This window comes from Carica papaya, chromosome 3 (assembly GCF_054855325.1).
Source record: "Carica papaya isolate Zhongbai chromosome 3, ASM5485532v1, whole genome shotgun sequence".
Lineage (NCBI taxonomy): Eukaryota > Viridiplantae > Streptophyta > Magnoliopsida > Brassicales > Caricaceae > Carica > Carica papaya.
Window position 1 is genome coordinate 31,164,268 of NC_142311.1, and position 23,962 is coordinate 31,188,229.

General features: G+C 32.7%; 2 protein-coding genes across 8 annotated transcripts in view; both read right to left on the reverse strand.

The window, feature by feature from the left end:
• LOC110819858 (uncharacterized) overlaps positions 1–9,313 on the reverse strand; it is a 59,228-nt gene extending 49,915 nt beyond the window's left edge. For 5 of the 7 annotated variants that reach the window (XM_088216489.1, XM_088216491.1, XM_088216492.1 and 2 more), the window contains exons 1-3: positions 9,121–9,313; positions 1,726–1,941; positions 1,574–1,635 (exon numbers count right to left, since the gene is read on the reverse strand). In XM_088216489.1, the coding sequence (XP_088072615.1) occupies positions 1,574–1,635; positions 1,726–1,830 (167 nt within the window). In that variant the 5' untranslated portion in view covers positions 1,831–1,941; positions 9,121–9,313. Of the gene's footprint in view, positions 1–1,573; positions 1,636–1,725; positions 1,963–9,120 lie in introns of all 7 variants that reach the window. The other 2 variants (XM_088216488.1, XM_088216487.1) reach the window with 2 other exon arrangements.
• A 3,265-nt stretch (positions 9,314–12,578) lies between these two features.
• On the reverse strand, positions 12,579–22,097 carry LOC110820009 (chromatin structure-remodeling complex protein SYD-like). The gene is made up of 5 exons (XM_022049377.2): positions 21,644–22,097; positions 17,578–17,882; positions 13,662–13,828; positions 13,505–13,569; positions 12,579–13,416 (listed from the first exon to the last, which is right to left on the reverse strand). The coding sequence occupies exons 2-5, from the start codon at positions 17,647–17,649 to the stop codon at positions 13,079–13,081; spliced, it is 642 nt and encodes a 213-aa protein (XP_021905069.2). The 5' UTR covers positions 17,650–17,882; positions 21,644–22,097; the 3' UTR covers positions 12,579–13,078.
• Between the last annotated feature and the right edge of the window lie 1,865 nt (positions 22,098–23,962).

Below are 23,962 nucleotides of genomic sequence, written 5' to 3' on the forward strand. Positions count from 1 at the left end.
AAGCAAAAGTTATTTTCCTAAAAGCATGTGTTTTAGCTTCTGTGTTTAAACCTATCAAAAGCAAGTTTTCTTAATAAAACCTGCTTTTTATATATTAGCATCGTTCAGATGATATCGACTCAAAAGTAGGTTTTAAATTTTGGCTTCTACCAAAAATATTTTTAGTTTTTACCGCTTGGTTGGAAAGTGCTTTTGAAAAGCAAAAATTGTAGTTAGACGCTGAACTCAAAACACGCCTAAACTGGGGTAAAAAGAACTTTAAAGGCTAGAATAGCTTTCTAAGGACTCCCGTAGGTAGTAGAAGCCCTTATTATGAAGTCCAAGACATTTTGACGTAGTTGAAACTTACTTTGTAGCTAGAAACAGTTTTCCAAGGACTCCTATAAGTAGTAGAAGCACTGATTTTAAAGTCCAAGACATTCTGACGTAGTTGACACTTGCTTTGTACTCTCACACTCAATTTGGATCATAGTAAATGATAAAATTTTAATGTATGATATTCCACGGGTGTGAGAAAATCATATTTATTTCAACTTCCAATGGTAACAAACAGTATCTGACCGACAAATTTGGGATGAATTTTAAAACTACAAAATCAGTGGTATGTGAATGGCAGATTACTTTTTTTCCTTTTATACCCCCATATAATATATTTAATTCTATTTTTGTTCTCACAATTTATTATTTATTTTATTAAATATAAAAATTTAACTTGTAAAAATTATTTATTTAAATACATATGTAATTATATTGATAAACAATTTAATTTCTTTTTTATTATATATTTCTTATATATTACTTACTATTACATAAATAGATAAAAATAAATTAATAATTTGACTGAAAATACAACTATACCATCCTATCATCCAAACAAAAATATATCATTAATATACAATCATCCAAACATTAAAAAAATTTGTCACCCCCCTCCTATATCATCCCCATTCAATTACTGTTATTACCATACATTAATTAATCATCACTAAAATTTATCCAAACAGAGTGCTAAAGTACGAAAGTAAACCAAAGGCTTTAATACATAGCTATCAGTTGACAACTCAATAATTTAACCACCCATTACTGCCGTGGAAACATTTATTCCCATAAGTTCAGCATTTCAACATGACAAAACATTCTTGACATAATGCAAAGAAGGAAAAAGTAACAAATTATCACGTTGCATCCTATTGCCCTTCTTTCTTGCCAACATATGCATTCACAATATAATACCTGATTCTTTTCTTCTGATAACTTTAATGTCTGCTTCCTTTTTTTTCTCTGCTTCCTTTTTTTTCTTTTCTCTTTCTTTTTTGGTAAAAGAAGGTCTATTTAGATAAGAGGAGGAAAATACAAGTGAATTTAATGCCAGATTTATAATTTGATGACACCAATGTCCCAAATAGTTTCAAGCTACTGAATCAGACAAATTTTCCAGCATACAACTCCATCTTATCAAAAACCAAGATCCTTGTGTCTTCAACAAACCAAGTTAAGAAAGAATTCTAAAGATGTCGAATAGCAGTGAGTAACAAACTTTAAAAATCAAACATTATAAAAACAGTAGCTTTACCTTGATATAACTTGATATGGCATTGAATGTTCCTTCCCACTTGATCTCATATGCTGCAATATCTGAATCACTCATAAAGAATAAACATAACCATAAAAGGCACCAATAAACCAATGACAATAACAAATAAAATAGAGCCACCCTGCACATACCACATAAAGTTTCATAGCCAGTTTTGATGGCTCATCTTTAGAATCTTGAATGAGTTTGTGCAGAAACTTTGCTGCCTCCAGTTCAACATTATGTGAAGACGCCATCTCATGTGTATATAACTTATAGTCCAGTAAGTATATATATTAGCATACAATGAATCTCAATGCAACAGGTAACAGCAAAGAAATGTTGTTCTTGAAGGACATCCCTGCCACCTAAATAGACAAATATTAACTCTAGAAAAAAAAAAAGTTATAATCAAAAGTTAAACATACAGAATGAAAAAAAAAAAGAACAACATTAACTTAGTGATGAAAATTAGCAGAATAACATTCAAAATCTATTATCGGAAACAGCAGAATATCCCTTTATTTACATGTGGCTAACATTAATATGAACAATGAGAAGTTCCCAAGCATATTTGAAAGATTAACTGCCTCCCATTGGGTGACTTTTTTGCTTGCAAAGCAGCAAGGGAAAGTATTCTTACCCTAGACAACTTTACTAGAGAAGGGAAAATAATTGGAATGGGTGTTGTTTTTGCAAGAGGGCAACTGAGTCATCCAATCATCCTTCTTCGACATCCCCTTTCTTTTCCACTATGGACAATAGAATGTGGCCTTTTAGAGGTGGCCTGGGTAATAGCTTGTCATATAGAGGACAAGATAATGCCTTGGAGAGGAATTCATGGTGATAAGCATAATTGGAGGATCTTATCTCCTATTCCATTCGCTAGCTTATAGGTGATTTGAAATGAAAGGAATTGAAGGGTTTTTGAGGATATAGAAACCACTTTTGACAGGTTTAAAGATTTGAGGTTCCAGACCCTTTTTTTAATTAAGAGCCATCCTTTTACTTCTTCTGAGGTTTTTGGGATCATATTAATAATTTAATAGCTTTATAAATTTGTTTTGCATATGTGTTGTACACCTCCTTGGTGCCTTGTTATCCTCTGTATTCTAAAAAATTGGCCCAAGTTTACAGACCACAAAATTCCTTCAAATTCCTATCAGATTTGATGTTAAAGCACAGAACACATCATTTGGTTGTACATTGTAATGTAGCTTTAAGGATTAAGACAATATTATTTTCTTCTTTCAATATTTCCCTGGTGCATCGCAAGATCTAGAGATGCTATTCCATCTTCTTCATCTGGATATGGTCCTTTAGTTGGAGCAGAATGCAAGAATTTCAGCCACCGTCAATCGATTGATGAAAATGAGATGGGATGAGGTTTGGGCTTCCATGACAAAGTTTCCTTAGGAGTTATTCTTCATCTGGGCTACAAAGGACATGTAATTTTGGATTGATTTGTCCTCTTCGCTTATGTTATTTCTTTTTTGTTCTTTTTTTTGTCATTTCTACTAAGAATTTCTTTTTCTCCCTACTTGGTAATCTTTTTCTCTCTTTCCTAATAATACCCCTTCCTCCATAAAAAAACATTCACTGAACATTTTAACCCTTCTACTTTTCATTTATAAATACTTCTTAAACTCAATGACATTTTCTCTATTACTGAAGCTCCTTGTCCCAGTTTTGATATAGATAAAATGATGTATATCCCTTAACCACATAAAATTGCAAAAGAGTTTGACCTAGGAATTATGATAGTCAATGCTAAAATATATCCCTTTATTTCAAAAAAAAAATGCTAAAATATATTCCTTTGATATAATGAAACTAGTAACTTCTTTGTTTTATAACTGTTAAGAATGATTTGATATGTATTCTACTAAATATTACAGCCCTATATATACAGGTTTTTTAGGACGGAAAAACAAATAGATACTTACAACTAATCACATCAAGTATAATTTCCTTTTTTTTAATAACACGTAAAGTATAATTTACTTTTATACTCTTTAACCTGGTTCACCAGTACTTTGATATTATGTTAAAAATGATTTGATATATATTCTATTGAATATTATAATCCTATATATACAGGTTTTCTAGATGAAAAAGGCAAAAAACATTTAATTACAACTAATTACATAGAATATAAATTTACTTTTATGTCATTTAACTTTTTTTCTTAAATGAAAAGTAAAATAGTAGTATTAGTATGAGCACCAAGGGTACAAAGGAACATATACAATTATTTACAGCTTAGTCCTCCATTTCATTAATCTTCCTATAAGTCTCAAAATAAACCGGATGATGACCCATAAGCAAAAAATTAAGGGTGCTAAACCATCTATTCTTCAGTACATCAAAATCATTAGTGTCATCAAGACCCTCAAAGGCCCTACTGTTCCTAACTTTCCACACAGTCAACATAAGTGAAATGGGAATCAAATCAGCAAGGATACAAAAGTTACTGAGATGCTTCCAGTAATCTTCCTATAAGTCTCAAAATAAACCGGAGGATGAACTGTAAGCAAAAAATTAAGGGTGCTAAGCCATCTATTCTTCAGTACATCAAAATCATTAGTGTCATCAAGACCCTGAAAGGCCCTACTATTCCTAACTTTCCACACAGTCCACATAAGTGAAATGGAAATCAAATCAGCAAGGATGCAAAAGTTACTGAGATGCTTCCAAGCCCAAATCTCTTCTTTGATAGAACCCGAACATACCCAGCTAATACCCAGCCTTTTGTAAACCAAACACCACAGATGATGAACTACAGGGCAGTTTAGCAACGATACAAGACAATCCTCACAAACAATAACTCTCTTAAGTGGGTATATCTCCATGTTCTTTTATGGAAAAAAAATATATTATTAGACAGGGAAAAAGCAATGCAACACCAGAAAGAAAGTTTTCTCTGAATAAGTGGGCTCTCACGTTATAATTAGTAAAAGTACAATGTGTTTCCTAATTAGTTCAACATTGAAAACCACAAATAATGGCACAATGGCGACTCTAATTCAGGGATTAAATACTTTACCAGTTTGATGCTTTTTCTAACTCAATGCTTTTCCTAGTTGCTTTAGTTTTCCTTTTCATAATATTTTTTTTTAAATAAAAGTTTAGTATATATCATCAGTACTAAGAGGGTACCACCCATTTACATCTCAATCACTCACTTTCATAATATTAATATTAGCCTTTATATTTTTCAGCCTGTCCCTATCCTACAAAGGCTACTTAGTAGCAATATAAGTACCTTTTAATCTCAATTTTGCAATCATTCAATTATCTAGTAGAGAGTTCTAAGTTCTCTCAATATTTCTAATTGTCCTACATTAATCAATATTAGAACCAAAAGTTCCTATCAATCCCCAAGTACCTGTTTGCTACCATGAGGGGCTGGATTATTGTTTCTTTAGATCAGTACCATAACTCTGTCTATTCTAAGGCTTCCTCCAGCCCCTACATTGTAAAACCACAATGTCTACTCTTGAATTCTTTCTAGGCAATTGGATTTCTTGGGTGTGGGGTTTTATAGGCTACTCGTTGATGCTTACTGAGCTTGACAATGGCCAGGCCTTCTACTTTTTTGTGCGGTAAAAGACCTCTTAGGGAAAGATTCCCAAACATATTTCCTATCATGAGGGACAAGGATGTTTTGATCAGTGATATTCTAGTAAAAAATGGCTTACACTTCTCTTGTAAGATATCATTCTATCTCGCAATCCTAGCATCTGCCATTTTTACCCTAACAAATGTGATCGGTCAATGTAGCCCTTCACTAAAACAGTTTGTTTTCTGTAAGCTCCTCTTACAATACTTCTTTCTTGAGTTTAGGTCGTCTTTCGCTTTCCTTAAAAGCACATCTGAAAGAAACTCTCAAATTGCTACCACTTTTTTTTTAAATAAAAGAGAAGTATATTGTTATAAACATAGGTACCAAGGGGGTAGCACTCATAAACAAAATAATTACATATCAATCAAGTGGTCTAGGACAATTCCAATATCTTCTTAATTTCTAATGTCATAATCTAACAAAATAGAACCAAAAGTGTTAATCCATTTATCTCTAATTTTTACAAAGTCAGTTTCAATATCGTCAAAAACTTTTGCATTTCTTTTCTTCCATACTACCCAAGAAATGGGAAGCGAAACTAAGAATAAATGTTTTCTCCTTTTGCATGTTTTAGTCCAAGCCCACAGCTCCTTACTAACAACGCCCACTGTAACCCAATTCATAACCATGAGCCCATATACAGTGGTCCAAATGTTGTACACGGCCGAACAATTAAGTAAAATATGATTGCAAGATTCTTCATCAGCTTTACACAAATAGCATCTATTTACCAAAGTGTTGCCTCTCCTCCTCAGCATCAAATTGCTACCACTTGAACAAGCAGAAAAAAACATTTTCACTTTTAGTAACTTGAAGAAGCACTGTAATTAAATTGTCAATAGGTGCTCATGTGTTTGCAAGAGAGTGAACCCCAACCATCTCCTCTTTCAATGTGCTAAAGTTAAAAGGCTATGGAATTCAACTCTCTCCCTCCTTCATTGTTTTGGGTGGATTCTAGTTGGATTGTTGATAAATAGGTCTGGAGTGGTCTTAAGGTATGTAAATCCAAGAAGAAACTCACCTTTTGCTACCATATATTAGATTTCTAAAAGAGATACATGAGGGTTCTTCATAGCATTATCTCGCCTTTTGCTAGAATTAGAGATCATTCATTCAAAACCTTGAATATTTTGTTTAATGATCATCCTCTTAAATTCGAAGGCAACCTAAGGAACCTTACAGATATTTTGTTTTCTATTAGCATGTGGTAAAATGTAGCTTTCATATGCACAACCATTTGGCACCTTGTTCATAAAAAATTCAAGAAATCCAAAATACAAAAGCTATCCCTAAGCCAACCCCCTAAACATTGCCACCAATTCAAGATTGCCATCAACCAAGAAGAGGTGACTAACATTACCACCAGTTCAAGATTGCTAACGACCAGCAAGAGGTGACTACAAGCCTCACTGCCAACATCAAAGAGTTCCAACGAGCCAATAGTCAAAGTACCTACAAACCTCAACCAATCTTCATCCTCCCATACCACAATATTGCACACCATACCTTCAATCTACAACTACCTCCTCCTCCAACTAATTCTACTACTGGAGATCAGCGTGTCAGACACACACACACAACTCGGACGTGGTATCCTTCAAATCATGTTCTTTTCTTACCATTTCTTTTTGGTTCAACCAAACCACCTCACCCTAAACAATTAGCCCTTCCATACTAGACTAAGATAACAATTTAAGAAGTTTAAAACTCACGCAATACACATGTTGGCCAACCAGCTTAAAATCCCCAAGTGGCACAAGTAGTTGTCAGTATAAGAGCATTGATGAAGACAACACTAATATTACTAAAGAAACATGAGATAAGATAAAAGCCATTCTCAGAAAAATGTACTGCATACCAACTATGTTGACCATATCCATGTCAAGCAAACACTTTGAAGTAAGCAATATTCAGTATCGAATATATCTGGAAACTTGAAATCTTGAAGATACAAAGTCGCCTAGTTAAAGATACTAGCCAAGCTTAACCTCAATTCAAAGGACTAAGGGCTACAATCAAGAGAAAATCAATTCAAGAATGAATGAAACACAAGTTTATTAAACTACACTTTATGTGGAAGATTATCTTATGTATCCAACTTCAAGTAACATCGGACAGCCAGCTCCTCTAGAGAGACTTTGGAAGTAAAATGCGTCAAAAGGACATATCAAGATCAAAGTACTCTTGCTACCAAAGGTAAGTTACTTGTTTCAAGTGTGGACAAGTAGCCATATGGACTATCCATTTTTCAAAGAAAAACAACTTGCATTTGATCTGAAACAAGAAGGGGAGTAGATGCAAAGGAGAGAAGATGATTATGCATTGATGAATATGATGATCTAATTGATGATTGAGCAAATAAACACCACCCCTTTTACATTGTCAAAGGCATCTAGGATGCGTCTGAGGTGCATGACAATGATTGGTCTCATACTATTGCATCCCAAACAACGATTATTTGTGTAACTAAACCCAAAAAGCTTGTTACTAATCGGGCATTTCAACCTTCCAATGCAACCATATCAATCATATAGATTAGCATAGATAGATAACATATCTATCCTAATGACCCAACAATGTCTTGTTTCTTTCAAAGATAGTGCTTATTCTGATTTTATCCTATGCAAAACTGTCCTGCAAGAGTTACTTGTATTCTCCTAGAACGTCCTTGGTTTTTTTATCAAGATGTGCAACATTATGGAAGAGAAATTACTTACTCTTTTTTATTATAGCAAGATAGATTGTTTTGAAGCCTACGAATGCATTTTATACAAAGGTGTAAGCAAAGAAAGGGAAGAACTATGACAAGAAAGGGACCCATAAGTCTGAAGATAACATTATAGGCAAGAAAAAGCAAATCCAAATTATGACAAAACAGAAACTAGACATGGAAAGCAAAGACACATGAAAAGCAGAATCTATTGTTCTGACAACAAGAATTAGCTCCAGCCTATAGACCACCAGATACCAAAGAACACCTCATTTATGAGGACAGCCATACATTCTTGAAACATTTTTCAATCACCAGGAGAGAGACCCCCCCACCCCCCACCCTCGGTTCATGAGTGTAGAAAGAGGCTGTCCCCAACTAGGTTCTAGGAAAGAAGATGATTTTATCCCTGTTGTTGCCACATAGGGATTCAGGATTCAACATAACCAAACTGGTTTTTAAAGATTTTAACCATGATTCGAAAAATTATGTATTCACATGTTCTTTTAATCACTTTGTTTTCACTGAAAATTGATAGAATGAAACGACCATGTAGCTGCTTCTTGGAGTGTACAGCACTAACAATTCAATAACACCTCAGGAAGAAACATTCGTGTCGTTTTACCTGCTCTTGATCACATATGCTCAAACATTCAAGCATGGAATAAAGATTATACGAGTAAAAATATTGTAAAAGGGTTACTATTCAGTGAAATGAAGGGTTAGTTAGTGTTGGTGGTTAATTGCAAGTAATTAGGGGTCTGTTACAAAATTAGTTGCACGAGGCTTCTACAAATAGGATATTTGCTGCCAGTAAAAAGCAGAGAAAAAATTAATCAAATGAGTCCCGAACCCTAATATTCTCCCTTGTCTCCCTTCATTCTTCCCGAAACCCTAATCCCCAATTTCTATTCTAAAAACTTCCTCTAAATCTTATTCTTCTATTCTCTCTTTCCCTTCTATGGTACTTTTGTAAAACAGCTTACATAAGATTCTGTGACCGCAGAACAATAAAGGATGAATGGATTGGTGAAAAAATAAAATATAACCATTGATGAAACAATAGAACGAAATGGATGAATATGAACCCAATACTCAATTCAGAAGAAAGTCTCAATTTAGAGCTTAAAAAATTATATAATTTCAAGAGAAACATGGACAAAATGCACATCATTAGTTACATTTTAGCACCAAATATTCACCACCAAGTACCTGTATCGGATCAAAAAAAAAATCCAAATAAGTCTAACAGCGGTGTTCGTCGGCGTAGAGCTGACGAGCATTTCATGGCCTCATCGTTCGACGACTGTTGAGCTGCAAAAGTGGACAGAGGATGAAGAGTACAAGCGGTCTGGGATTGGCGTCAGGGGAAGAGTAGAGCTTCTGCCTCTAGCTCGTTTAATTCATCAAGACTCAGGCATGAAAGAAGCTTTTCCAGTTCGATCCGCTAAGCATTGGGCCTGAGCTGTCGGGTACGACCCGAAGGCTCGTGCTAATCAGAGGGATCCGAACAGGCCGCCTGGGCTGCTTTTGTGTCAATTCGGGCCTGATTAATTTTTAAATTGTCAATGTTTTTAAAATATATTGAAGTATTTTAAATAGTAATTCTAATAATTCTTTTTATATTTTAAAAATAGTTTTAATATATTTTATTAAAAATTATTTTAACTAAATTGGATGAATCTAAACTAGATTTGGATAATGGTCAGTTATCCTCAACAAATTTTTTTAGGTGGTTGATTGTTTAACATAATTTAATATTAAAACTACATTAGTATCTAATATTAAAAGAACGATTTAATGAACTTTTCATTTGGTGATATTCCATATAAGGGGAATGCCCATAGCGAATGAGCAGGTGCCATCTAGCTCTCTAGTTCTCGCATTTTTTAAATGTTCTGTCGATAATTTTTTGGATTTTGTTAACTTTAGACTTAGGTGTTTTTTTATCTTAGTATTTTTGAATCGTCATATTCTTTATAATTAATCCTATTAGAGATTATCGTTGATTATAGTAGGTGCAAAATTCAAATAAATCATACGCTCTCTAAAAAATAGTAAGGTGAGGCATAACTTGTATTTATGGATTATATTATGTAATAGCAAATGATTTAACCAAAATATGTTTACTCAAAAATATTTAAACAAAGAACTTGAGAGTAAAAAATTTCAAAATTTTTAAGGTTCTTTTACATTTTAAAATATTCTATAGTTTTTTATTTTTAAAATTTATATAACATTATTCACAAAAATATGTAAATTCAGTAGGCAATTGGCTGCAAGTCCTAAATTCAAACATTGTTTACTTGTTTTTAGTAATTTTATAATTTTATGTGATTATAAACTTAGGTTGCTGTTAACCTAGCATTTTGAATTCGTAATACTTTTAATAAACAATACTATTTAAAATTATTATGGAGTTGCAAAAAGCAAGGGGAGCATACTCCAAAAAATTCATTTATAAAGGAAGTCACAATATTTTTTTTTTAAGGAATAGTCATCGTATTACTTTTATATATGGATTATATCACTGTAGTAGTAAATGATCTAGTCGAAAATTACTTCCTCTAAAAATGCCAAGCTAAAGACTTTAACCAAAAAAAAATTAAAAAATCAAGCATTTCGTGGGTGTTGAAGTGACATACGTCAAAGAATGTATGTTTTTCCTTAAGTAAAATATGTTTTATCTCTTTAAGGCAAGCTAAACACTTAGTTAAAATTTACAAATTAGCCAGGATACCTATTGAAACTAATCATAGACAAAAGCGAAAAGGAAATGACGTTGTAGTATATTGGTTGAAAGATTTATTTATTTATTTATCCAACACAAGGTCACTTATGTTGTGAGTATAGTGAGTCAAATAATATATGATATAATAGAAAACACTTACAAGCTCTCTATAAGATTCTACACTATCTCGATGCCACACTTAGAAAGGGTATCTTGTCAAACATGAGTAAAGACTTGCTCAAAAAACTTATTTATATTTTGACTATATCATTTATATAGTAGACATAAAATCTATATTATGTTACCTTATCTTTCTTAGTTCCTTAGTGGTAATCTAGTGACAAGGATAGGTAAACAAAAGATCATGGCTATGAGAGCAAGTGTTAAAACTAGATTTAATGTCATGACAGATGAAGTTTGTGAACTTTAATAGCAAAAGATGACTACATTGACCTTAAAAATGAAATTAAAAAAAATCTAAAAGAGATTATCAGAATAACACTACTATTATTGGTATTAGATATAACTTAATATAATATGATTACACTAAACATATCGAAGTGGATAAGTATTTTACAAAAAAGATAATGGCTTAATTAACTCTTTGTACATCCCATTAAGTGATTAGTTATAAGGAGCTTTAACCAAAAAAATGTCTACTTCTAAGTTTAGTTTGCTGAGAATTGAAAGCATTTAATCATTAGCTTTAAGGGTAGAGTTCAACCTCTTGATACAAAATAGATTAGCTTTGAATTACTTAAATAGATGAGAAATCATAATTCTATTAAACACAAACTTGCTATGTTATTTAGGAATCTAAACTTGTAGTTTAGGATTTTATTCTTATTAATATTTTTATTTTTCCTATTTATATTAATAATATTATTCCTAATCTTCTTGGTGTTAGAATTTTCCATCTTATTAGTAGCAATATTTTTTATCTTATTAACATTAGTATTTTCTAATCTAAGTTTGTACATGAAGACTTACTTAACATCTCATAAATATCTTTATAATATGTTTGAGCCATAACGTAGTTATTCAATAACATATTTCTATTTTGAATTTCTAGTTTTGTAATGCAATAAAATTTTTTATACTTTTTAAATATGATGCTTAAGAAATATTTAGTGTAATGTTTAAGTTTTTATTCCAAAATCTTAAAGTACGCACATTAACCATAATTTGCTATAAGTTAAGTTTAGTATTGAAAAATTAAAAGTTAGTATATTAAATATCTAAAAAATTTAAAATTAGTATATTAACTGGTGTAACATTTTAGATGTACGAAAAGTTTGATTTGCCAAAATAAAATTTGTTGGAATCACAAAAATATGATGGTACAGTATCGATGAGAATATAATAAAATAGAGGCAGTCGACAATAGAAATATAGGATGAGATAAAAAGTTATTTTATACTAACGATGAGAATATAATAAGATAGAGACAATCGACAATAGAAACATAAGATAGAAATAAAAAAATATTCTATATAAAAAATATCTACCTCTCAATTTATGAGCAAGTTTATATGTTGAGTCTAAACAACATGTCACTAACTAAGTACAAATAAAAGTTTGAAGAATTAAAGATTTTGAGTTAATTGGTAGAAGATGATAGTCAAACAACATTTTGGTTCAATGTATGATTAAAAACTAATATTAAAAGAGGGCTAATTCAGTAACCTCCTACAATAATAGCACACAGTTACCAAGCTTTCCTTTCTTTGATGTTAAAGAATATTTGAAATATTCAGTTTTAAAAAACATCAAGTTTCTAATTATCGAATCTACTCCTAATGATATTTTTAAATAAAAAATTATCTAAAAGTTACATAATATCAATTTTTATGATATAATTTAACAATATAAAAATTACTTACTTTAGCCGTATAATGCATGTTCAAATGAAACGGAAGGGGGAGATGCAAGGAAGAGATTAATCCCGAAAAAAGAATCACCATGTATTCCCATAATATAAGATCTTTTCCAAAAAGACAACTATGAAAGTTTCATGCCAGGAGAGATATGACATACTAATTGATCAATATGTTGATTTTATCCTCTTCACAAGATTTCTGCTCTTGAGCAACTATGCATTTCTGTTACTTCCAGGCATTGAAGAGAATTACCAAGCACAAAGGGTCTAAGTTCTCATAGGGAAGCTCGAAGATAATTGTTCTTTATATTTATAGGTTATCTAAATACATCAGAAATCGTGACCTAGGCATTTTGCTAACTGTACGGTAAAAGCACAGGTCGGAAGACACAAGCTCTAGGGGCCAATCATCATTCTTTTATATGCTCTCTTCAGACTGCAATCATAGTTTAAATCTTGGATTGGGGCATTTGGTCCTCATCCCTTTAATAAATTGTGCGTATGCTATAGTGCATGTGAATCTTCAACTATGGTTGCCACTAGTATGCGGTTATCAACAGCTAGATCACTCCAGAAGTACGTTGCTGAAATTCCACATTTTCCTGGCTTTGCATTTCAGCTTCTGGTTTTCTTGAAGCTAAAAGATGTTTCCCTTCATCAGAAATCAGGGAGAGCTCAGAGGTTTGGCAATTCCTGTCCTCTATTTTTGATTTCTCAGCCTCTTTGAATGAGTCAACCTCCAGTGATCTTCCAGCAATTGAGCCACCTAAAGGAACTCTATCCGCTGCCCTCACACTATCCACCTTTGGAGATGGCATAAAGACTTCAGGAGTGCAATTTGGCTCATTAGAAAATTGGCCTTTCCCTTTAAGATCAACCAATTCTTTGCAGGAGCTGTCTGCATTACCAACCTGATTACCACCAGACAAACACAGAAAGACTTGAAAAAAGAAAAATATATATTCAAATGATGATGAAGTTAATACCCTCTTTAGGAAAGATATTTCCAAATGCAACCTCAAGGTGCAATTTCTTTGGCATCAAACCATTTCTGCAAGGACATAACCAACAAAAATAATGATTTGCACTTGATATTCTAAAAACTATACGGTTAGTAGAGAAGCTAATTGAATACAATCATACCTGAAAGCCAAAAAAACAAGGCACTGTGCTCTGAGCTGCTTCAACTGTTGTTCTTTGAAAGGCATACCAGAAAATGATGATGGCTGAGAGACCGCAGATTTTCCAGTATCTCTAGAAGCTGAAGTTCTGATCATTGACATCTCTGAATTACTATTCTGCCTGCCACCCTATCAACAAAACCAACATACTAAAATGAGTAACTTACTCAAGATTCTACAAAAGATAAAAATAAAAGGACTAGAAACATGGCTAGCCACATAAGTAGAAATAGGACCATGTAATTACCAAACAACACAGAAGTGACAACCAGAAAATTAGAGCATAAGGGTAATTAAATTCTTTAAAAGGTCATGTTATTAGAGTTTGAGTTGTAACAAGCCCTAACCAAACGTGCCTAACCAAATTCGTGCTGTACCCTAACTTCTATCAACAGAACATGCACTAATGTTGAAGAATCAACAGAACAGGCACTAATGTTGAAGAGAATGTCAATGGCACATAAGTGATTAACTTCGTGCTGTACTCTAACTTGTATCAACAGAACATGCACTAATGTTGAAGAATCCACAGAACAGGCACTAATGTTGAAGAGAATGTCAATGGCACAAAAGTGATTAACTTTGATTGATTTGAATAAACTAATAAATATATTGTATTTATTGAATTATATTAATTAAATACATAATTGAAATGCAAAATTCATACTTAATTGTACATATTGATTGCTTTGATAAAATATAATAAAAAATTGTAATTAATTGATAGCTATAATCATTTTTTATATTCATGGGAAATGAAGGTAGTTTACTCTTCTAATTTTCATAAAATGAAGAGTTTAATATTTTAATTCTCATTAATACCGTAAAACATCATTAATTTTATAAAATAGGTGCACATTGAATATCATAAATGTAGTTGTAAGATGCAGTTATAAGAAGCAGTATAAATTAAGAAAAATCCAAATATAGTTAGTTCATTACATTTTTAATACTCACTAAAATTTATTGTATTATTCAATTACTAAAACAAATTTTTATTAATTTATGGTAATTATAAATATTATTATTTGTATATGTAATTATACTATGCACAAGGTATCATAAATACCATCAATATCTCTTCATTATAAGTATAAAATATAAATATCTAAATCAATTTTATATAGAAGTTATATAATAAGCAGAACACACATCCAAATGAATGACATTATATCAATAAAAAAGAAAAATGAAAAAAAAAATTATTAATATTAACCATAAAAATCAGACTTCAATTAATCATCATTGTGTGCTACAAAATAAATTGCTATAGAATCTACCATCTACAAATATAAGATATGTACTATATGAGTGCATATATGTATGTATATATCCATGCATGTTTTCTTATATATGATACAGACTGATTATATGTATATACATCTAAATGTGTGTGTATGTTGTGTATATATGTATTTACTGTACCTAAACAATTTATTTCATAAAGGAAAAAGAATATATGTGCAAAATTTAGTTACTTTTCTTTTTCAAATAATTTATTTAGCCACTACACATTTTTAAAAATCTTATAATTTTTTGCAAAAATGAAAATTGAAAATATCTACCATAAATTGAAAGGCATCTATTTGTTACAGACGAACTTTCTTAAATTTCTGCAAAACATATTTAAATACAAAAACAGTTGCAATATGTGTTTTTTTAATATTCATGCATATGTGGTATCCTAAGATAATTTAAATAATTTGTATTATTTTTAAACCCATAGATAATATTTTATTTTCACTTGTAAAAGTTACTTTTATTTTTAACTAACACTTTTATATAAACATATATATGGTTGACCAAATCCACATCAAGCAAACAATTTGAAGTAAGCAATATTTCAGTATGGAATATATATATATATATATATATATATATATAGATAAGGAAATTTGAAATTTTGAAGGTACAAAATCACCTGGTAAAAGACAATAGCCAAGCTTAATCCCAATTCAAAGGACTAAGGGCTACAGTCAAGAGAAAATCAATTTGAGAATGAATGAAATACAAGTTTATCAAGCTACACTTGATGTGGAAGAATATCTGAAGTATCCAACTTCAAGTAACATCAGACAGCCAGCTCTTCTAGAAGGACTTTGGAAGCAAAATGTGGTCAAAAGGACATATCAAGATCAAAGTACTCTTGCTACCAAAGGTAAGTTACTTGTTTCAAGTGTGGACAAGTAGCCATATGGACTATCCATTTTTCAAAGAAAAACAACTTGAATTTTATTTGAGACAAGAAGAGGAGGAGATGCAAAGAAAAGAAGATGATTATGCACATGATGAATGTGATGATCTAACTGATGATTGAGCAAATAAATACCACCCTTTTTACATTGTCAAAGGTTTCCAAGATGCCTCTGGCGAGCAAGACAATGATTGGCCTCATACTACCGTATTCCAAACAACTGTTATTTGTGTAACTAAACCCAAAAAGCTTGTTACTAATAGGAGATTTCAACTTTCCAACACAACCATATCAACCATATAGAATAGCATGGATAGATAACATAATGAGCCAACAATGTCTTGCTCCTTTCGAAGCTAGTGCTTATTTGGATTTTATCCTATGCAAAACTGTCCTGCAAGAGCTACTTGTATTCTCCTAGAATGTCCTTGGTTTTTTTATCAAGATGTGCAACATTATGGAAGAGAAAGTACTTACTCTTTTTTCTTATATCAAGATAGATTGTTTTGAAGCCTATGAATGCATTTATAGAAAGGAGTAAGCAAAGAAAGGGAAGAACTATGAAGAGAAAGGGACCCATAAGTCTGAAGATAAAGTTATAGACAAGAAAAAGCAAATCCAAATTATGACAAAACAGAAATTGGACATGGAAAGCAGAAACACATGGAAAGAAGAATTTATTGTTCTGAAAATGAAGATTAGCTCCAGCCTATAGACCACCAGATACCAAAGAACAACCTCATTTATGAGGACGGCCATACATTCTTGAAACACACCTCGATCACCGCCAGGAGAGAGACCGCCCCCAACCCCCAACCCCCACCCCTGGCTCCATAACTATAAAAAAGAGTCTGTCCCCAACTAGGCTCTAGGAAAGAAGATGATTTTATCCCTGTTGTTCCCATAGGGATACAGGATTCAACAAAAACAAACTGGTTTTTAAAGATTTTAACCATGATTCGAAAAATTATGTATTCACGTGTTCTTTTAATCACTTTGTTTTCACTGAAAATTGATAGAATGAAACGACCATGTAGCTGCTTCTTGGAGTGTACAGCACTAACAATTCAATAGCACCTCAGGAAGAAATATAAGTGTCGTTTTACCTACTCTTGATCACATATGCTCAAACATTCAAAACAAAATCAAGCATGGAATAAAGATTATACGAGTAAAAATATTGTAAAAGGTTACTATTTAGTGTAATGAAGGGTTAGTTAGTGTTGGGGGTTAATTGCAAGTAATTAGCGGTCTGTTACAAAATTAGTTGATATCTGCTGCCAGTAAAGAGCAAAGAAAAAATTAATCAAATGAGTCCCTTACTCTAGCGTTCTCCCTTGTCTCCCTTCATTCTTCCCGAAACCCTAATCCCCAATTTCTATTCTAAAAACTTCCTCTAAATCTTATTCTTCTATTCTCTCTTTCCCTTCTATGGTACTTTTGTAAAACAGCTTACATAAGATTCTGTGACCGCAGAACAATAAAGGATGAATGGATTGGTGAAAAAATAAAATATAACCATTGATGAAACAATAGAAAGAAAATGATGAATATGAACCCAATATTCAATTCAGAAGAAAGTCTCAATTTAGAGCTTAAAATTTTTTTATATAATTCAATAGAAACATAGCACAAAATGCGCATCACTAGATAATTTAAGCACCAAATATTCACCAACAAGTACCTGTATCAGATCAAAAAATCCAAATAAGTCTAACAGCGGTGTTCGTCGGCGTAGAGCTAACGAGCATTTCATGGCCTCATCGTCGACGACTGTTGAGCTGCAAAAGTTGACTGACGATGAAGAGTACAAGCGGTCTTGGATTGGCGTCAGGTGGAGAGTTGAGCTTCCGCCACTAGCTCGTTTTATTCATTAAGACAGACATGAAAGAAGCTTTCCGGTACGATCCATTCAGCATTGGGCCTGAGTTGTCGGGTACGATCCGCAGGCTCATGCTCATCGGAGGGAGGTCTTACGTCAATTCGGGCCTGGTTAATTTTTAAATTGTCAATATTTTTAAAAATATATCAAAGTATTTTTAATATTATCCTAATAACTTGTTATGTTTTAAAATTAATCTTAATATATTTTTAATACATTTGATTAAAACTTACTTTAACTAAATTAGATGAATCTAAACTATATTTGGGATTAGAGTCAGTTACTCTTAACAAATATTTTGTTAGGTCGTTGATTGTTTGATATAATTTGATATTATATGTAACAGTCCAAACTTTTATTCAGAATTTGGATTGTACGTACACTATATTATGATAAAATAATTAATAAAAATATTTCATGCAGCAGATCTTAAAATAATAAAAGTACATCATTTACATAACTAGTTTAAAATATCAAATATCAATAAAGTATGTTTAAACTCTAAAATAAATATTTATTACAAAATAAATAATTAATATTAAATATTGTTATAATTAAAATAAAAATTAAACAATGTCATAGTAAGTATTTCACTATTCAAGAGCAGGATTCTAAATATCTTGATCTTGTAAAAAAAAAAATATAGTAAATAGGATGAGTTTAATATGTTTATTAAGTGTATAAGTACAAACAAATAAAAAGGTAATTAATACAAGTTGGTAAAAAACATAAAATTATGGACGGATATGATTGAAAATCCTTTTCTTTTTAATTGAGAAAACACATGGTATTTATACACTAATTCATTTACCATACATTATAAATCAGTTTATCCAGTAAAAATTCGAATTTATTATTTCAATGTCGTAACTCATTGCATAAATAGTTCAATAAATATTAGAATTCAATATTCAGTATTATAATTTGAGCAGTAAGCAGTTCAATAAATATTAATTTAGTATTTCAGTATCAATAAACTTTACACGTGACTTCCTATTCAGTTATATCGGTTTATATCATATTAAAAATACTTTTATCGTGCAATATTATTTTTGTTAGTATCAACGAGAGCAATAAAAATTTTTACTACCACGTGAATACGTCACAGTTCAGTTCACAATAGATAATACACAGTTCGCGGTTCGCGGTTCACAGTATTTATTGTTTCGACACGTCTGATTAAAGTTGCATCCACAAGTAAGGTTCACCACAGTTACACGTCAGAAGGACACATCCACCCTTCGATGATACCAGTTAAATAGGTTTTTCAAATCTTATAATATTTTTTCTTTATTTTCAGTCACTAATAAATTTTCTAAATTTGTTATTTAATTATTTTTATGTCGAAAGTATATATACTATACATATTCAACAAACTAACGTATATTATGCATCTTTAATATCTTAACAGTCTATACTGTAGCGCCCGGAGAACTTTAAGAAGAAGAGGAAAAAAAAAAAACGTGTGTGCCACGTCAGCAGACACAGTCAGCAGTCCTGGCCAACCAGGACCTGCCACGTGGCAAAACCACGTCGACCGGGGACAGACCACGTTGGCAATCCGCGTGCGCGTGATCGGACGGCCCAGATTAATCGCGCGCACGGACGTCCCAGATTTAATAAAAAACGGACGACCTAGATTAAATCAAAATGGACGGCTGAGATCAAAAGGAAAAAGGGTATAAATAAGACCCCCACACCAGACCCCAAACCCTAGCCGCCTGCCCTCGCCGGAGAAGACGAACCAGAAGCCGGCCGCCGCCACCCGTCGCTGCACCGGAGGGATTTTCGACCGCCGATCGAGGTAAATTTCATACCCCCGACTCGTTTTTCCACGCTGATTTTCCCAGTGGCCAAATCGGAGCCAAAATCCCGACCAAACGGCCGAAAAACACGACCGAAAGCCAGCGGCGCCACCGCGCCCCTCCTCAATTTTTGCCTCCGATGAGGCCCTTCCCGGCCTCCGTTTAATGCAATTTTTATACCACTGTGATCACCATTCTTTTCTCTACAGGTTGATCGGAGCCGAATCACCAAAATACGAACTTCACCGGAGAGCCGCCACACCCGAGAGCACCGCCGCCGGTAAGCTTCGATTTTTCGTAAATTTTCAGCCCCCCGAGGGCCGTAGGGTTGTTTTATCGCAGGAACCAATGCGAGTGTGGCCGAATTCGGCTGGAAACGGCCGAAAACGGCCAACCCGAGGCGAACCGCCGCCGCTTGCGGCGGCGCCATCGCCGGAGCACGGCGGAGCCGCCGTGCCGGAGTTGCGATATTGGCCGAAAGGGGCCCTAGGCCTAATTTGGGATTTTTTGGAACACGTGCAGGTACCTGTAGTGCGTTTCAGTTCCCCGGGAAAATTTCAGGAAAAATTAGGGACAGCCTGCAAGCGCACTGTGAAACCGTGTTCGGACCCCGAAACGAGTAAGGACCCCTCACCCTATTTCCTATCACGGTTTTAAAGTTCAATAAATGATAAAACGGTATTTCATGAATCAACGAATGTGTAAAATTGCTTAAGGTCGCTAATGGAGCCCGAGTCTAGTGTGTTTGTCGGTTAACTATTATTTGGCCTGTTTTACAGTTTTAAATGCAGCATGAGGTTCGATGTTTTCATTTTATAGTTTCATGTGCATATTTTACTGTTTTATTGATCATAGATTGAATGACCGGGATATTGATACTGTATGTTGTCTGTTTGGCATAAATTATCGTTTTGCTTGTTTGTATGTGATTGATGATGCTGACTGAGAAAAAAAAAGAGAATGAAAGATTATGTAAATGGGTAATCGTATAATGTGGTCAGCCTGACTAGATATCCTGGGAGATGGTGGACGGATCGGGTCCGTAGGGAACCCTACCGGGATTGTGGTCTCCCATACCGGACGGAGTATGGAGATCTTACGTGTTTTGGCGCCCATACCGGACGAGGTATGGGGACGGCCCGTTTCACCCTCATACCGGACGGGGTAATGAGGTATATGGTTTGGCGCCCATACCGGACGGGGTATGGGGACGACCCTGGAATATGATTTCAAGTGTTAAGGGTTAACGGGTAGCGGGACCCCTATGGATCCCCATGGATACTAGTATGCTGGTAAATGAGGAAAATATATTGTGTAACGATTGAATTACGAAAGGCTTGATAGGTATTATGTTATACAGTTTATATATATGGTTTCATGATGATGATGATGTTATTGCTTTCGTATATTGTTTTATAAATTTCACCGAGGTAAGTGAATGGTAAAGGTTTTATTATTAATAAAAGAATTTGTTGTAAATTATGCTCCATTGGTCTTTTTGTATTTTCTACCAAACTTTACCTCCGTGACGGTGAGATATCGTGATGTCTTTACTGAGCTAGTGTAGTTCATTCCTTATTTAATCATTTCAGATCAAGAGGACATCGTTCCCGAGCCGGTTCCGCAGGAGGACGACGAAGGGGACGCCTAAAGACTCCATAATCATATTCGTAACTTTTACTTTCAAGTTTCTCCTTTAGGTAGTTTGATCTTTTATATTTTGTGAGCACGTTTTTGGTTTTAGTGTAAGGGATGTTATTCAAATTTTGACTTCGCTTCCGCATTTGATATTTTTAATATACATTTCATTATGAATTTCCGGGGTTGTTACATATACAATGACAACCAGTACTTATAGTAATTTAGGTACCGAACAGAGTATAAAAATTCATCAATAATTTCAATAATGAACATAAATAAAAATATAAAAATTAATAATAAAATTTCGTCGGAATCCTACACTTATTTATAATTTAAAAATAAATTATCAATTAGTTATTATATGCCATAATTTTAATTTCTTAAATAGATTAAACTATATTTGTAAGCAGTTATACGCTTACCTGATTTATGCTATTGAATATAGTTCCCATAAATTTTCATCGATGCAAAATCTAACTTCACCACGAATAAACATCAGAATCTCTGCATGTGCCTCGACACGCCACCGTCGTAACGTCACCGGAGTATTACTGGAACATCGCCGGACAACCGTCAGAACATTGCCAGACCACCCCACGCCGCTACGAATCGCTCGAAACATGTCGCGAAATGCACCACACACTCAGATCTGATGCAGATCTGAGTGAAATCATGCAAAAAACGATGCGGATGTACGAAATTGTGCTTTGACAACTGCGGTCCGATCTTCTTCTCCAATGTTACTCTGTCGCGCGTAACTTCTCTTCCTCTCTCCTTATTCTTTCTTCGTTGCATATTAGGAACGGATCTGAGCGTGTTGCCGCGGCTGTTATATTTTCTTTCTTCTTTTTCTTTTTTTTTTCTTGTCCTTCCTCTTTTCTTTTTCTCTCTCTTTTTTATAAGCAGCGACGAGTATAATCCTGCACGCCCCTTCTTCTCGAGGAAGCTCCGTATGGGCTTCTTCTCCTTCCACTAGAGCCATTCACACCTCTAGTTTCCTTTTTTTCTTTTTATTATTATATTATTATTATTTATTTATTTTATTTTAAATAAATTAATGTCTAATACATAAATAGTTTTACCTGGATCAAACGGATCTGAATGTGTCTCGTATCTTTCCTGATTCATAATTAAAACTACATATGTGACTAAATGATGTTTGATCCAGGTAAAATCATAGTATTTAATTCAATTTATTTATTTTTTCAATATAAACGACAAAAATGAAACTCCAACGTAAATATTCAGCTTTCACAAGATAGCATGTGTAAACACATATCCAAACTTCATCATTGTATATTCTAATTATTAAACTCGTGGCAATTACTTATTCCCAAATAGTTATATGATATATTATTATCCCACAAATTTGTACCATCAGAGTGCTTTTTTTATTCATAAATAATAATAATTTTTTACATATTTCAATAATAAATTACTATAGTGTTTGATATTGCAAGCTACTATATTAATATATGTTTTAATTATGTAAGGTAGAATACTAATTTAAACATAGCTAGTGTTTGATATTATGTAATTACATGCTGCTGTGAAAATGTAATATATAAAAAAAAACATTAACATAGTAAGTTAGAGTAAGACACAACAAATAATAATTTTGTTGGAACTATTATAAAGCAATTTACTCTTATTCATTTGACCAACTGATTTAAAAGTTGAAAAATGTGCGGGGGTTGGTTAATATTATAAGAGTTATATTTCTTAAACCCATCAACTTATACAATATGATAATTGTCTTACTACTAATTTAGTTTATTTTTGTTTTATTATTAAATTCTTATTCGATTAAAAATTTGTCTAACAAGATAAATGTGGAAATTCAACAATTTTTATTATTAATAATCAAATTATAAACATATTTAATTCAAGTATTATGAATTCTTTGCTATCAACTCATAATACAATAATAAAATTTATATTTTTATTGATATTTTAATTTACAACCCTTAAATATAATAGTAAGATATATATATATATATATATATATATATATAATTTGTTGTCTACGTTGTTGGTTGTTTAGCTAACCTTTTTTTCAAATTTTCTATATAGCATCAAATTATTATTATTTCAACTTTAAATGTCATTTCAGTTTACAATTGTAACGGCTCCGAAAATTAAAAAGAAATGTATAAATTTATTATAAGTGCAGAAGCGAAATAAAATATATTATGATTAACATCCCTTACACAATAACCAAAACGAATTAAACGTATGAAATAATAAACTAACGAAATGAAATAGTAAGAATGAATATTATAAGAAAAACTAATAATTTTTTTTTTGGCTTCTACTCGCCGTCTTCCTGCAGAACGAGCTCGGGAACTAAGTCTTCATGATCTGAAATGGTTAAGTAAGGAATGAGCTACACTAACCCAGTAAAGACATCACACTATCTCACTGTCACAGAAGTAAAGGTTAGTAGAAAACAAAAACGACAAATCAAGCATAATTTACAACAAACTCATTTATCAATAATAAAAAAAAAACTTTTACTGTCCACTTATCTCAGTGAGATTCATGAAAACAACTTATGAGAAACAATAACATCATAAGATCATGCACACTCGGTAATATAACACATATCATGTTTTTGTATTTCAATTATTAGACAACAAATTTCCTCTTTTATCAGCTTACTAGTATTCATAGAGATCCATAGGGGGTCCCTGTTACACGTGAACCATTCACATTAATAACTTAATTTCAGGGTCGTCCCC

Coding starts and splice junctions, on each gene's coding strand:
- LOC110820009 (XM_022049377.2), bottom strand. CDS start 17,649: ATGAAATGCTCGTTAGCTCTACGCCGACGAACACCGCTGTTAGACTTA. Junction 13,570..13,661: donor CTTGTTTTTTTGGCTTTCAG/GTATGATTGTAT, acceptor ATGTCCTTGCAG/AAATGGTTTGATGCCAAAGA. Junction 13,417..13,504: donor AAATATCTTTCCTAAAGAGG/GTATTAACTTCA, acceptor TTGGTAATGCAG/ACAGCTCCTGCAAAGAATTG.